The 14,833-nt window shown below is 39.9% G+C and overlaps 1 protein-coding gene across 1 annotated transcript in view; it reads right to left on the bottom strand.

The window, feature by feature from the left end:
- Positions 1-658: 658 nt before the first annotated feature.
- The window catches only part of CNKSR3 (CNKSR family member 3), a 52,571-nt gene continuing 38,396 nt past the window's right edge, over positions 659-14,833 (bottom strand). The window contains exons 6-13 of the mRNA XM_069010639.1: positions 14,488-14,607; positions 12,683-12,742; positions 9,896-9,964; positions 9,003-9,149; positions 7,195-7,319; positions 4,673-4,881; positions 4,120-4,209; positions 659-2,773 (exon numbers count right to left, since the gene is read on the bottom strand). Of these exons, the coding sequence (XP_068866740.1) occupies positions 2,475-2,773; positions 4,120-4,209; positions 4,673-4,881; positions 7,195-7,319; positions 9,003-9,149; positions 9,896-9,964; positions 12,683-12,742; positions 14,488-14,607 (1,119 nt within the window). The 3' untranslated portion in view covers positions 659-2,474. The remainder of the gene's footprint in view (positions 2,774-4,119; positions 4,210-4,672; positions 4,882-7,194; positions 7,320-9,002; positions 9,150-9,895; positions 9,965-12,682; positions 12,743-14,487; positions 14,608-14,833) is intronic.

Here is a 14,833-nt window from a genome sequence, read left to right as displayed (position 1 = left end):
CTGATTAATTTAATTGTCCATAATACTAGAGGAAACACATTGCTTGGAGAATTGCCCTGCACTCTGTCTCTACAAGCCATTAGTATTCATTTTTATGTCTTATTTCCTCTCACACATTACCATCCAAAATAGAATTTTCTTGCAATGGTTATGAAAGGGAAAATTAAAGGTACTGGCTTTCACATATTCTGCAGTCTATAACAGAAGCCTGCTCAATATTTCAAAAGTACACATTCCTCACTATATATATATGCATGAGTACTAAATATTCTTTTCCATTTTTGTGGGGTTTATGATCTTTTCCACTTAACTGTGTTGTTTTGCCCCTGTGACAGAGTATTCAGAGTATTGTGGAGTACTGTACCATGGCAGGATATCTGGAAATGTATGTTGTACTCATTAGGGAAGTCAGCCTAGATATAGTTTTTGATAGGACAGATACATGTACCTTCAACATCAAGAGATAAGCCAAGTTTTAGCATAATAGCAGAATTTTTCTCAGGTTAAGCCAGAAAGATAGCAGCTGTGATTTATTCCTAGATCTGTGGGACCTTTTTGTTTACCCCTAAACTGTAGAGCATCCTCTGTATTCATTATACGGAATAAGAAGTTAAGCATGATGGCCCCCACTTATTTTTAAAGTACAGAAAACACAACATTGAAGATGAACAAAATTTCCATTTCAAAAATCTTGTTTAAACAACATCTTTAGAACAGCTCAGCCTTTTGGAGGCTGGACTATACTACACCACAAAGCCTACAACATAGCAGTTTCAGCCCTTTTTCTGGAGACAGGACCAAACAGTTGTAGGGTTCAACTGCACAGCAGCAGTTCTGGTCATGTCTCTAGTATAGACAGCCATCTTGGGGAATGGAGGAGAGTGGCACAAGACAGACACTTTATAACCTGCTTTGATCAGAAAGGTCCAAACCAGCCCTCCCAGTCATCAGTGAGTCACAATCAAATTAATTGAGAAGTGAATTAAACACCCTGTCTCTCTCTGCAGGGCTGTAGCACAGCTTCATAAGCTCATTGCAGCAGAATGGTCACATCTTCACAAACAGGATTACAGTGTGTTTTTAACACTCCTGTTATCACATGTGAGTCCTGCCCCAGTCCTAAGTGTAAACTAGCATTTAACTTCCCTCTTTCCCCACCAATTATTAAATATAAATCCTTCTTTTCAGCAAGACCAAAGGAGTAAAGGCTGTTGGCAATGTATCATCTACAAAAATAGTTAGTCTTATAATTATAAGGTAATACAAAATCTTATTTTCTTTTCATTTGACTAAGCTGTGCCCAATACTTCAATACAGGAAGATACAAACTCTATCTATTTAAATGTAAAAATATATACAACTATATTTAACATTTAAATATCTTTAAACACAACTGTTTGAATACTAACAATCTTATATACATTCCTTCTTAAACAATATCTCTTTAATATCCTCCTCTTTTGTTAAACAAGTTTTATTTTCCTCCCAAAATACCCAATGCTACTTTAAAATTCTGGAGGGGTAAAAATTAGAGCTATATAGAAAATAGCAAGATGTCTTACAATTGTAGTGTATGATAGCACATTTTTCATAAAAAGAACACATCATTCAAAAACTGAACCACTGTAAAAGTTCTCATAAGTCCAACAGGACTGTCTTTAAAAGGTTACTTTGGTTAACAGCAAGTCATTCTTAAACAATTAAGGAAAAAATATATATTCTTTTACCACCTCTACAGATGCATTTCCTTGGCATGTTGTAGCAATCTGTATACCTTTACAGATGAGCACTGCACTGGTTCAGTGCTCCTTATTTGTACTGCAATTTCAATAAAATAGATTATGTATAAGGTTGGATTGATTTATAATTAAATTAGTCCAACTTCCTAAAATCTCTGAATAAGAGAACTCTCTTCCTAAGACTTCATAGGAACTCTGGAGATCAGAGAAAGAATGGTAACACTACTACTTCTTCCTCATAAGGTTGATCTCATGCAGTACTCAAAACAGCATCACAAAGTTGCACAAAACTGCTGTTTCCCTGCTTATTTTCCCAGTCAGGAGAGTGACAACTTCTGTGAGCTCTGCATACTCTGACACCCAGCCAGTCACACCAGCCTCTGAGCATTCAGGCAACTGAAGTGCCACTGGACTTGACAGTAATGCAATGCCTTCCTCTGAGTCATTATGCATATTCCAGGTCACGTGTGGCCTCTACCTCACTGAAATTTTAGTCATTTCCATGGGAATAAATGCCTTCAGTTTTTGGCCAGGAAGAGGAACTTGATCTTTATCTTTCTTCCCTCCTCACACTACGAAACCCTCTGATCCATCAAAAAATGACAAACAAAAAGGCAAAAGTGTAAGATTCTCCAGGAAAAGAAAACCGCATTAGTCACTGTGTGTCAGTTAAGCTGCAAAGCAGAGAAGTCTGACCAACGAGCAAAGGCACTTGGTAACAGCACTGGGGACAAGTCACTGAGTCAACAATTTCAGTCTTGTCATCCAATTGACCAGCAGCGAGGGCTCTGCCGAGGAGGATTTTGTGGACGATGTAACCGATGACTTTTTAGCACTTTCCTCTTGAAAAGGAATTGTTGCACTGTTGTGGAGGTCTGTATTCATAAAACACCTGCTGCCTCGAATATAATCTGTTCCCCTCACCAACTGCTTGTCAGACACTGGCCTGGAGAGGGGGTGCTGCTTGGAGGGGCTTTCCTCAATGATCGGGGGTATCCTTTCGTTGCTGAAGTACCTGCAGAGGACATCTTCATCTGTACAAACAGGAGGAGGAAAACCAATTATTGCTGACTTCAAAACCCTCCATTAACATTTTCTATTTCTATACAAATATTCTGGTTACACTTCAAATACCTAGATCTGGGGTTTTGTTCATAAAACACCTGGACATACGCAGCTGTCAATAGATTAATGGCTTTTTACATCTTTAATGGTTTTTAAGTAACATAAGTAACAAAATAAATCCATACACAGGGAAGATACCGTTTGACTGTTATATTCTGGATTCACACACACCAAAAATGCTGGTACAGACTACCTTCAAGCAAATCATTATCATGGGTGAGAGGTAATAAACCTTCTTCTAATGTGTTATTCAAAATCCTGAAGAGACCAGAGTTGAATCCATATACTTCTCAATGTAACTCATGAGCAACTTAAAAGCTACAAATATTACTCTGGACAAGAGAAATTAATTTTGCAGGTGAAGATGTAAGACCTTCCCTCCCTGGTTTTGACCAGTGATTTGAGATGCTTTGTTTTTTTTACTCTTCCCTAGGTACCTGACCAAGGCAGCTGCTGTTAAAGACATCCTACTGGACTAGGCAGGCCTTTGGTTCTGATCCAATACAGCTTAAATACAAGCCTGCAGCACTTAGGTACATTTCAAGTATTAAAAAAGACAACACAAACCCAAAAGCCAAACCAAACAAAAAACCATACACACAAAAACCAGCCCTGCCACCTGGTGATCGCTCTGTTAGACTCGTTACTTAGCTCACTTCTAACATCCCAGGTTGATGCTTCTTGTTATCAACTTCTGGCTTTGCATGAAAATAAATAGAATCCAGCTTTGGTTTTACCTAGAGTTAGACATTAGTTTTCATAACTGATTCCAAGAATAAACTAGTCATCCTTATTTCCCACTCTAACATGACTGAAATAGTCTTTCAGATGCAAAAGAGGGTGGGAAGAGGACAGTGTGGGAGGTAAAAAAAGCCATCCAACTGAACACCCAATGTTATGAGCTTCTGTCTCTCTCGCATTCAGTGATGTCTGCAGAATATGTTGCTTTCTAACAGCAGTAGCAGTAAAAAGCAGCTCCTAAAAGGCACTATATTTTACATTTTGAGAACAAAATTCAAAATGCTTGCTTCTACAACAGCCTCCACAGTAAGCTAAACAAAAAGACTTAGCAAAAAAGTAGTTTCACAATCCATATTAAATGCAGAAGAAAGGATAAGGCTGTGTGCAAGAGCAAAATAGTAAACTTGTGTAAAGTCACAAGTTCAGATCTGCCCTAGTCATTCTTGCTAACATCACCCCAAGGAAATCCTGGAGAGGAAGAGAATAGGATGAGGGATGAAACCTAAAACCTTGCCTTTTCTCCCTGATCCTCGTGGCCTACAGAAGGGTTCTGCAGCTCCTATCCAGCTTCCATCAGCAGGCATTGACAAAGGACGAGGTTTTCCTAGAGACAACATTGGAGGTTATGAGGAATTATATAAAGTTTAGGAAAACAGTTTTTAAACTTTTACTTTTCCCAGTTAAACAAAGGGAGAGATAGGCAATAAGAGTTCAAATTGCAGAAAAAAAGAATATTTGAAGATACTTTCACTGGTGACATATAAGAAATCAATGTGCTGAGATTGAACAGCTGCCCTCTTGCTCATTTAGAGCAGGAGTGGACATAATAACCAAAACACACATGGAAATGGCTTTCTATAGCAGCAGAGCCCAGCTGAATGACATTCATTAAAGAACAACATTTAAGAGAAACTATTTCAGATGTAGAATTTCATTCACATTCACTATTTGCACAGAATTCCCTTAAGAGTCATTAATAGTCTGACAAGCAGTTTTCTAAGACAAGTCATTTCAGACTGACCAAAGCCCTTATCACAACAGTGACAACGAGAGAGAAATGAACTCACCATAGGACTGTGTTTTTTCTCTCATCTTGGCTGGTAGAACATTTACTTCCACGGGATACCCAGGCAACTGATCTGAATCAGCAATAGTAAACCTTCGTCTTCGGCTCTCCTGATCCAGAAAAGAATTGGGAGACTCAGCGCCCTTGGACCCAGGTAGTGGCTGACTGCGTTTGTTGCCTCCTCCATACACAAAACTCCCCTTTTCATCTCTGAAAAGGCATAGCACTTCAGTTAGTGGCTTAAAAGAGTTTAATGCTAAAGACATGAGTAGATTTGAAAGATACTTGTAGCACCCAGACATGCTCGTGACAACTGGCAGTGTGCTGCAAACAAGCTGGAAAAAACCCCAAACAAGTCAGGTGACAGAAGACTTCATTATAGTTAACAAGGAGAAAAGAAAGCTACCCCCCTCATGCTAATTCACTCTTAACAAGCCAGTAATTTAATACACAGAGAAATCTAGAGGCTCCACTCCTGCAAAAGATTTTGCTAAATGAGACCTGTCTGTCTGTCTGCTCGGGAGTGATACATAAATTTATCCATCTCTGGGCAATTTTAACACCTATCATTTCCATCTGAGGGACTCTCCATTGTAGGAGTCCACTGACTATTTACCACCTTCTCTCTCCCTCCTTAGGAGTTTCGGTCACAGATTCATAGTGTGTATATATATATGATTTTGATTAAATTCTGCAAGGACTTTTGGAAGAGAAGCTACCCTTCAGGTTAAGATTTGCCAGGAGGTTTTTTCCCCTTCCCTGTACATGTTGCTTGAAGCAACCATTGGCCAAGTCAGGCATAAAAACACATAGCTGACTGTCTAAGCACACATATAGCCCAGTATTCATAGCAGTCCCTGGCTGGCACATCCCACTTGTCCAGCTCTCCAGCAAGAACAATGCTACAGCTCAGTGAATAGGAAGGAGCTATTTGTGGACATGCAGAGACCAAAGATTGCACTCAAGTGTTACACCACAAATGTATGTACGTGGAGAGCTCTCCTACACCACCACCATGTGGAGACTGTGCCATGGGCAGGGAAACCAAACACTGCTCTCTGCCTCCCAGTGTGGACCAAAGGAGATCCATGCCAGGAAAGGAAGAGAACAGGATGAGGGAAAAAAAAAAAGCAACCATCACACAAATGCACCTCTGTTTCAAGAGAAAAGCAAAACATGCAGAGGTCAAAATAAATGGCTAAACAGAAGGCAAGAGAACTGTCCTTTCTCCTCTTCCGGCCTGCCACAGCTTCTCACATGTGCTTTCTTTAAAAGGCAAAGTCAAGATGCCTTTCCCTTTCCACACATCATCCAGGACAAGTTTTACAGCTCATATTGTGATTTCCTTCCTTTTTAATAGGGATTCAGGTCTAAAGGCATCTGAAGCGCGATATAATTTTGTGTCTTGTTAGGAAAAATAAACAAATTGAGCACATGGACATAATTCACCAATGTGCTTTAAATTTATTGATTTGAAGATAAGACTAAGGCATTCATCTGCTAAATATATATACTTTTACACCAAAAGATTTGAGGATTTGGGGCTTTTTAATAAGAACTGAGCATCTGTAACCATAAAAGGAGGGAGAGAGCAGGTCAAGGTGGGTTCAACTTCATAAAAGTGACCCTACCTTGGAAAGCCCCCTTCCTTCCCAGTCCTGCCCCAAAGACTGCAGTAATACAACCTCTGTCTCTGTATCAGCCCTTATATGACAGGAGGCAAGTGCTTTCCCACAGGGCCTGCAGCAAAAGGCCAGAGTTCTCATGCTGGCCTATCTACACATAACCTAAATGGTCAGGGAAGGCCAGAAACATGCCTGCCTTTCACGTCTTGCCTGAAAACTCTCTTTTCCATCACATTCCCAGATCATCTGGCAGGGTTCTGGCATGAGTCAACATGGACTTGAGAACAAACAACAGTCAGCCTTACTATACACATCCCTCCCCCTCCTGCTGTGTACACAGGTCTCCATTTTCATAGCTAACACCACAGGATAAAAAAATAAAAGTTGATGTATTGACTCTCCCTTCCCTTCAGTGAGAACATATTTGTTTTAAACAAGTTCCAAGTTTAAAAATTTAATATGATAGGCGTTATTTAATGTGACATTCTTTTCTATCCTAACTCCCAAAACAGTTACTCAACTTGCTAAAAAAAGAAAAACTCCAACAGTGAAAAATGCCAGGGACAAAAATTACTTCTTGCTGTGTGAAGTTGGATTTAAACAGTGTCATAAACATAACTCCACAAGAAAACCAGAGATGACATCAGTTCATGTTCTGGGAACAACTCTGATCTATGTGGCACACAGTAATCTTCTAGTAATAAAATCTGTTACTATCCTGGTAGTACACGCATTTGGGCATAAGTTTAAGCAATCCAACTCCTTTAGGCAGCTAGAAGTAAGTCTGAGATTTGCAGCTTCCTCAAGCTGATCTGCACAGAGCTCTAACAGCAAGCCAGCTCAGAAACAAGTGCAATGAAGGAGGTTTTTGTTCAGTAGTGCACTTTTGTTTGCATACCGAGGCGAATATGGAACAGCTGGTGGAGGGGGTATGTACAGATCCAAAATGGCCGGCTTCTCTTTCTTCAGTGAGGTATCCACGGTGCTTTCTAGGGACTGAGTTGAAGCCGGTGGAGGACTGGTCTGAAAAGTTAGACAGCAATCAAACATCTGAGCATTCATTTAACATTCACAAAAAGCTAATGTGATAATAGTACTGTTCTCATCCCCTAGTGAATTACTATCTCTGTGATGTATAAACACTTTAAAAACTCTTAGAATCTACATTTTCTTCCACCCCCAGTTTTGGCTAGCTTTACAGGCCCTCCTACAGAAGTCCTGTCATGGGCAATGCACTGCTCAAGAATATTTTGCTCTTTCCAGTTCTTTTTTTCCTGTAAATTCCACAGACAAAAAAAGTAACTGAGACAAACCCACCTCTTCTATTTTTAGATGCATTAAAAGAATGCTATTTGTTAAATACAGATATGATTTGCAAGCCTTGTGAAGCTGGCATAAACCACCTTTATTCCATACCGTTCAATGCCTGAGGCATAGACAGGAATATAGTAAAGCTCACCATAAATTGGATGGATCATGGATCAATGGATATAACTAGGGCCAGGGAAGCAAATTAAAAATAGATTTGGCCTTGCTCATTTTTGCAGTTCTTTTCTGTATATTCTCAGCATCTTTCCAGGCTCCTGTCTGCCTCTAGGAGAGAAAAGGTTTCAAAGACACTTTCACCTTTGTCAAGCAAGAGAACTGCCCTCTCCTCTTTTTGTCAAGGACCTGTCCACGTAGTTAATGGCACTCCTGCACAAGCTTCTGCCTTCTACTGGTCAGTATGGTGAAACCCAGAACTGTAAAACAGCTTCTCCAATCACACCCTCCCCCAAGGAAACTCTGCTGGGTATAGCCTATAAGCCAGCCCACCCCACCTTTTCACTCTGGTGGTACATGTCAGGCATAATGCCACAAAAACAGGACATAGGCGGTGCTGAAAGTAAGGATGAACAAGTAGTCAAGTAGAATACATCTTCTACCCAGTTTGAGAGAAATCTGCCTTCATGGAGACTTGTGATAGCCAACAGCATTTCAGAGATTTAAATTATCCCCATGGCTGTAGGGAGACCTGTATCTCCCTACATAGGGAGGAGGAGGGGAAACGCTCCCTGGTTTTATTAATTTCAGGTAATTAGTTTAAATTCATTTAGGTTGTTTCCTCCTGTGAACATTAAGCCCTAAGGCTTTCTAATACAACAAGCCATTTCTCAACATGGTTATTTAAGAATTATTAACATCACTTTCTCTGTCTGCTCAGTACCCAATCTGTGACTTGTCCAACAATCAAATCTTATTTAAACAAGTAGTTCAAATAATTTCTTGAAAAAATCACTCTTTTCCACTCTTCACCAGACTAAAAAGAGGACAAATATATGGAATAATCTAAGTTATTTCAGACATATTACTGTGATAGAGAAAGCATTTATTTATTGCTCCATGCTGATTAATTCCATACATATCAGCAGTTTTGCCTCAGATAAGTTCTCCTAGTGGCACACAGACTGATTAAAATGTTCAGCACACCTAGTCCCTTGGTGTACCAAGAGGGCATTATCTGGTTGCAAGGGGAAGAAAAAAAGAAAAAGAGAAGAATATTTTCCCTTTTATCTAGGAGCTATAGGAGGACAGCCATTTCACCTAACCTGCCTTGACCTATACTCAAACATGAGTACTTAGGAGCATTTACAGGATTTCTCTTTTTTCAAGCTGCAACCAAGACATTCCCATCCCGGGATCAGAGCAGAGCTGGCAGGGTCTCACCTGCACCAAAGGCGGTTTCCAGCGCAGGTTCTTCAGTGGAGCAGGAGTGAAATGAAAAGAGCCAGTAGGGCGTTTCTTAAGCAGCAGCCTAACTCCAGCAGGATTCTCTCGCAACTTTGCCACCAGATTTTTTAGTTGCCATCCAACCTGGAAGAGAATAAAGACATCTTTTATTTAGCATTTCTTTTCTGAAAGCAAACGAACAAGAAAAACCCAAATCCCGCAAGTCAAACTGTTTAACATGAACCTAGAAGAGATAAGAGATCCAAAAAAAGCCATTTCAAGAATTAATGAAAAAATTGGAAAACTCGTTTTTTGCATGGTTTTTAATTTTGTTCCCAAAAAAGTTCTCTACTTAAGCTGCAAACTAAATACTGAGATATCAAGCAGTGCTCATTATACCTCAGTTCCAGTCCTAGAAGGATGCATGGATATGTTAAATTAACTAACACAGGGATTCACTTGAAGTGAAATACTTTTGTCATGCTTCTTTCTCACATTGGAAGGCATTGCTTACTTGGCTAAGCAAAAATGTAATCATTACATCCAAGTGTCCAGATGCAAATGATTGGACAATCATTTGCAAATGATTGGGGGGCTTTTTAAAGCTCTTTATCTGCTTTATCTTCAGTGAATTGTAACAAGGCATTTTAAAACAGGTCTTAAATGCAACATGAACTATTTTAATATGACACATAAAGCATTTAAACATGAAATGCAGTATATATAGTCAAAATACTACAAAGAATAAAATTTGTCTTGAAAACAAAATGCTAAAAAGCCTCAGACATTTCACCAAGCAAACACCAGAACTGCCTCCTGACCCCATCCATTCAGCACCTGTGGTGCAGAGCAAGCATAAGGGAAGGTCTGTAGTGCTGCAAGTGACTCACCACAGTTTGCCGGTTAACCTGGATCACTTCATCACCAGCATGAATCTTCTGAGAGCGATCAGCAGGGGACTACAAAGAGGAAAACAAGAGTCAGGGGCTGCAGCAGGTCTCCCTCCCTGCCATAACAACCCCCACCAAGCTAAGTCAGAAGTTGCATCAGCAATGCTCTTCACTATAGATAATTTTCACATCTGCTGAGAACTTGAGAAATGTAAATTAATTAATTGAATTATTTATTTTTATACTGGGGGAACTAAAGGGGAAGGGAGAAGGCATAGCCTCCATCTGTTACAGGCCAAATTGTATTTGAGTCATGGGACAGTCTGCACTCTCCTTTTCCCTCCAGTTTGTACTATAGTTTTAGACAGAAATGGAAGAGGACTGAAGAGATTTCTGCCCTAAAACAACAACCATCTTAAACAGCTTTCAAATAAATGTATATTTATTTTAAAAAATACATTAAGACTTTGAATGTACAGAAAAAAGGAACAAAACCATTCCAATCCACAAGATAGATCCATTGCACTTTCCCTTTTTGTTTTCCAATGTAAATAAAAACTTCTGACTTTAATGTGAAACTGCCTGCCTGAATCACCAAGGTCAGCAGATAAAAATACATGTTTGCACAAGTCAAATGTACATAGATAGGTATTTTTCAAATACCTAATAATAACAGACTTTAAAATACAATTTTCTTGGAACAAAACCTAAGCACGGGGGAGCCGTTAGCAAGGAACAGATAAATATGTCAGTATTTACATTTATCAACAGCTGGTGCTGCAGTTATTAAAAACACTCTCACTGCTATAACACACCAACTCCTACCAGCCTTGACAACACCCAAAGCACACAGACATGCTACCTTGGTACATGCACCCTGGTCACAGGACAGCAACTCCTCCCATTCCTCCCACCCCATGAGCAACTACCAGGCAGCAGGCCAACTCTTCCTAGCAACTCCAGAACTAAGTACTGGGATTAAGGACTCCCTTGTCCACCTCATCACACCTTCAGACCTCAAGTAACTTTGTTATGAGAAAGAACTGTAAGAATAAACAGTGCAACAAAGGAAGAAGACATGGGGAATTTGTGGGAGGCTCCAGCTATCATGAGTAACCCCATTTCTTCATTGTCTTCTTGCTTCCTCTGAGAGGAAATGCCTCTGTTGAAAGCTGCATATATAGGAGTCAACCAAGACCACGAAAAAATGCTGGGCCAGAGTCAAGTTTGTGAAAAACAAAGCTCATTTCAAACTGCCCTTCGGGTGGCCAACAACTTGTCTGAGGGAGGGTGGGGGACCCTTGCACAGAGAACTCCTGCAGCAAGTGACAGGTCACAGCACAGACACTGGGATCACACTGTGAGAACAAAGGAAAGAGCAAAGTTTAGCTCTAGGCCAACGTGACATGCAAAGTCACACGTGGGATGGCACAATTGAGGAATTCTCTTGGCTGACTCATATCAAATGGACTTCCCCAGTTCTTCCATTGTTCAGTACTGTCAATTTAGAGGTGCAATTCCATTGCATTCCCATATACCAGCTCCTGGGGATAGCTACTAAAATACCATTCCAAATCTAGCAAGAAGAAAGAAAACTAAGATCCAGCCTGGGTCATCTAAATGATACCACACCACCATAAAGACATCAGTTGTTCGCAGATCTCTCAGTCACTTGTCAAGTTCTGTTGCTCCAAAGAAAGGAGTTTCCCCAAAGGAAGAACCAGTGTTGATAACAAGAAGCAGGCACTTAGGTCAACACTCAAAGCTACAGAAGGAATACAGACCCCAAGTAAGACCTACATGCAGAAGCAGGTTGTCAGCAGTCAACACTATATTCTTTCACGTTTATCAGATGTTGAAGTTGCTGCAAAAGTGGACTTGGTCTCTGTGGCAGATCCTATATAGAGTTGTTCCAGGACAATAGCATAAAAGCTATAGAACCTGTCACTCTGAACTGCAAGCACAGATTTCCACCCTCTCCTGACTGGTCCCTGGACCTGGCAGGGGAACAACTAGAACCACTGGTTCTTTCCTATTCACAAAAAAAAAAAAAAAAGAAAAAAGAAAACATTGCTGCAAACGCCAAGTTTCTCTGCTGTTTTTTCTTTCAGTCACTGCTCCTGTACAGTAGCCTGTTTGAAAACACCACAGCATCACCTGCCAGCCTCAGCTGCTGGCTAGAGGTCCACTCCTTCAAGGGCTGCCCAAAAGCCTTTAATAAACTCTCAACTACAAAGGACTCATACTGTACAAATAAAACAAGCAACCACCTGCAATAAAAACTAGTTGCCTCTCTTGCCAACTATTTCCTTCCAGCTGACCACTCTTAAAGTCTTACTTGTTCATAGTCTTTTTAATCTGCAAGGTAATTTTGTCACAGGACAGCTCATTGATTTCATTACTCATTACTGAATTTAGCACACTACCACCTAAATGTTCCCATTAGGGGAGATTGCCTTGCCGGTGGAGAGAAAATACATCCAAGACTTTGTTAAGCAAGATACCATAAGGGCTCAGAACAGCAGATACAGTAACTTATTAAAGCAATTACTTTAATGCCAAGCATTTGAACTAATTTGGTGTACGTGCAGAAACTGGTTTAATCAGACTAACAGTGAAACACACAGGCACAAAATATTTACAGACTGTGGATAAACAAATGATGCATCACACAGTATTTAAAGCAGGTAATACCATGCAAGCCATATCTAAAACAACAAAAAGTAGTAAGTCAAACTACCTCAATCAAAGCTACTGTCTGAGTTAATCTACATTTACTTTACTTACATTTTCTGTAGTTCCAGTAATTACATGCAACCCATCATAAGTTGATTTTATGTACATTCCCTAAATATAAGGAAAAGATACAACACAAGTTTAAAGACAAAACAAAACACATTAACTTATCTGATTAAAGCACTATTGGCAACAGACTCAAAACATTATTAAAACCAGTTAACAATTAGTATATACTCCCTAGAAAAGTGTGTGGTCTAATATTACAACACTCTAAACTTCTTCACAGATCACTTCTTGTGTAATTAATTATAATACTTGTAATGACTTCAAATAACTAGTATATGGAATGAGACTGAGAAACGCTGTCTGGTTGGTAATACCAAACACTGCTGGTTTTGCTGCCTTGTCGGTCTTAGGCCTTGAACAGAACTTTACTCCCCTACTACTCAGCCTGCACTAGAGAATTACAAGGTTTTACTAGGTGGCCACCAGTTGTCTCCACACAGAGCAGACTCACACAGCTGGACTACAAGTATGCTGACATGTTCTTTTACAGCTTCTCTTGGTAAGTCAATATACAGACTGCCTCATAACCACAATGCTTACATAAGCACTAAAAGCTCCAGCAGAGTATTTGTGGCTCTGTATGTTAATGCTGAGTGTGAATACAAGGACAAACTCGATTAAGTGGGTGTTGACTATAAGAGCACCAAATCAAAAATCACAAACAGGCTATTAACTAATAATTACATAGATGACCCCACAAGAGGTGACCAGCACATTGGTTTCATCATTTATGAATAAATACATTTCTACTTTTCCTTTCTGCGTCTGTCGTTAGAAACACTTACACTGGGAAGTACAGAACTGGATGTTACTCAGGAGCTGAAAGCAGCTTACCACACTTGCTTTAAAAGTAGGTGGAAAATTAGATGATCTTTTTGACCCTTTCTCTCCAGCCAATTCCCTACCCGTTTCCCTGTCAGTATCCAACTGTGTGCACTCACTTCCTTGTTTCTTACTTAGGTCAAGCTAGACTGACTCTGCTTTGATGCAGCTTGTGCATTAACAAAGAGGTTCCCATAATTTCAAGAATGCGTGACTGATTCAGTCAAATCCACTGGTCTAGGTAAAACTATGTAGCACAGTAAAACTGTGAAGCTTTCTCTAAAAATGTTCATCTCTCCTGCCTTCAGGGCTAGGGGTGAATACAAATGCACGTAACAATTTAAACTCCCTCCAACTCATTCTAACACATCTGTTCCCTAGGCAGAAAATCCACCAAAATTTCAAATTAAGTTTCTCATAACCAGCACTCAGCTAAGTAGAATTCACTGAATGAACAACAGTCAGTAACGTGACATGGCCACCAAACACTTAAAAATTCTCATTTTTCTGCTAACAGCAAACCTCCAGAATCTCATATTCATTTCAATCCTGCTATAAACACACATAAAAACGCATCTTTCAAAACACAAACACCATTTCTCATTACCTTCTCCCTCTCCAAGCTCCCCTAGAAAAACAAGTGGTTATAGTAACCTGAAAAAATAAAACTACTAGCCTCACTAGCATTTATAAATTCTCCAGTATCCTGGTTAACACAGAAATCTTTAACAATTTAGAATCAGAAATTATTTTTGGGATCAAACCTACTAATGTGCATATCTGTCCCTGGCAGCCCCTCCACCTGACAATTGACCTTTAGGTTTCCTCCTCATGTCTCTTTCTTTTCCTCACAGGCTATTATCAGTTTTGAAACACCTTATTATAAACACACACTTGCATTGGCCCACAGGGCTACTACCTATTAAACACTGGGAACATTAGGACACTCCAGAATTGCTTCTTACCAGGCCTTCCCCAGGTTTAATGTTGGTTAAATGGACCTCCTCCAGACAGGCACACTGGCTCATCAGTGGGTCTGTAGTTGATCGGATGGCTTTATCACAAATGCCATTTAAAGTCTTAGCCTGCAATGAGAACATACAAAAAACAGTTAGGAAAATTCTCTTCTGGCTTCCTCCTCTTTCAGTTTTCAAAAGATGTAAAGGAAATGAGTTCCAAAACCACTGAAATAGAAGATTCATTTGTACCGATCTATTCTACAGCATGTTCACGTCCTTACTGTAACACAGTACAAACAACGTGTTTCCATCAGTGCCACCTCACCATCACTAACAGATGCTGACACATCCT

The sequence above is a fragment of the Aphelocoma coerulescens genome, chromosome 3, assembly GCF_041296385.1.
Source record: "Aphelocoma coerulescens isolate FSJ_1873_10779 chromosome 3, UR_Acoe_1.0, whole genome shotgun sequence".
In the NCBI taxonomy this organism is placed as follows: domain Eukaryota; kingdom Metazoa; phylum Chordata; class Aves; order Passeriformes; family Corvidae; genus Aphelocoma; species Aphelocoma coerulescens.
The sequence above is the reverse complement of the archived record's forward strand: the minus strand, read 5'-3'. Positions and strand labels throughout refer to the sequence as shown.